At 63.4% G+C, this 445-nt stretch overlaps 1 protein-coding gene across 1 annotated transcript in view; it reads right to left on the reverse strand.

Moving 5' to 3' along the window:
• Positions 1–3: 3 nt before the first annotated feature.
• The window catches only part of LOC104075372 (isocitrate dehydrogenase [NADP], mitochondrial), a gene marked incomplete at its 3' end in the record, with an annotated part of 1,140 nt that continues 698 nt past the window's right edge, over positions 4–445 (reverse strand). The window contains exons 3-4 of the mRNA XM_009575838.1: positions 245–381; positions 4–88 (exon numbers count right to left, since the gene is read on the reverse strand). Of these exons, the coding sequence (XP_009574133.1) occupies positions 4–88; positions 245–381 (222 nt within the window). The remainder of the gene's footprint in view (positions 89–244; positions 382–445) is intronic.

Below are 445 nucleotides of genomic sequence, written 5' to 3' on the forward strand. Positions count from 1 at the left end.
GGCGGACTGCAGCACCTGGGCGACCATGTCGTCGATGAGCCGGTGCTCATACCAGATCTTGAGCTTGTCGAACTCTGTCTTGTAGTGCCTGGGAGCCCAGGGCGGGCGTCAGCCGTGCTGGGCCATGCCCACCCCAGGCTGGGTCCCACACCCAACCCCTGGGCCACGGCCCCCTCCTCAGGGGGCAGTCAGCCCCTCGGGGCAGCTCTCCCCCCCAGCAGCCCGAGCTCCTCCAAGTCCATACTTATCGAAGATCTCCTGGAAGATGTCTTTGAAGCGCCCGTCATAGGCCTTGAGGATGGTGTTCTTGGTGCTCATGTAGAGAGGCCACTTCTTCTGGATGGCATATTGGAAGCAGCTGTGAGCGAAGCCCGAGATGGACTGCAAGGGAAGCGCATGGATCCCCGTGGGACCCCCGTCCCACCAGCCTGGCCAGGTGCACCAC

Source organism: Fulmarus glacialis, unplaced genomic scaffold, assembly GCF_000690835.1.
Source record: "Fulmarus glacialis isolate BGI_N327 unplaced genomic scaffold, ASM69083v1 scaffold32554, whole genome shotgun sequence".
In the NCBI taxonomy this organism is placed as follows: Eukaryota; Metazoa; Chordata; class Aves; order Procellariiformes; family Procellariidae; genus Fulmarus; species Fulmarus glacialis.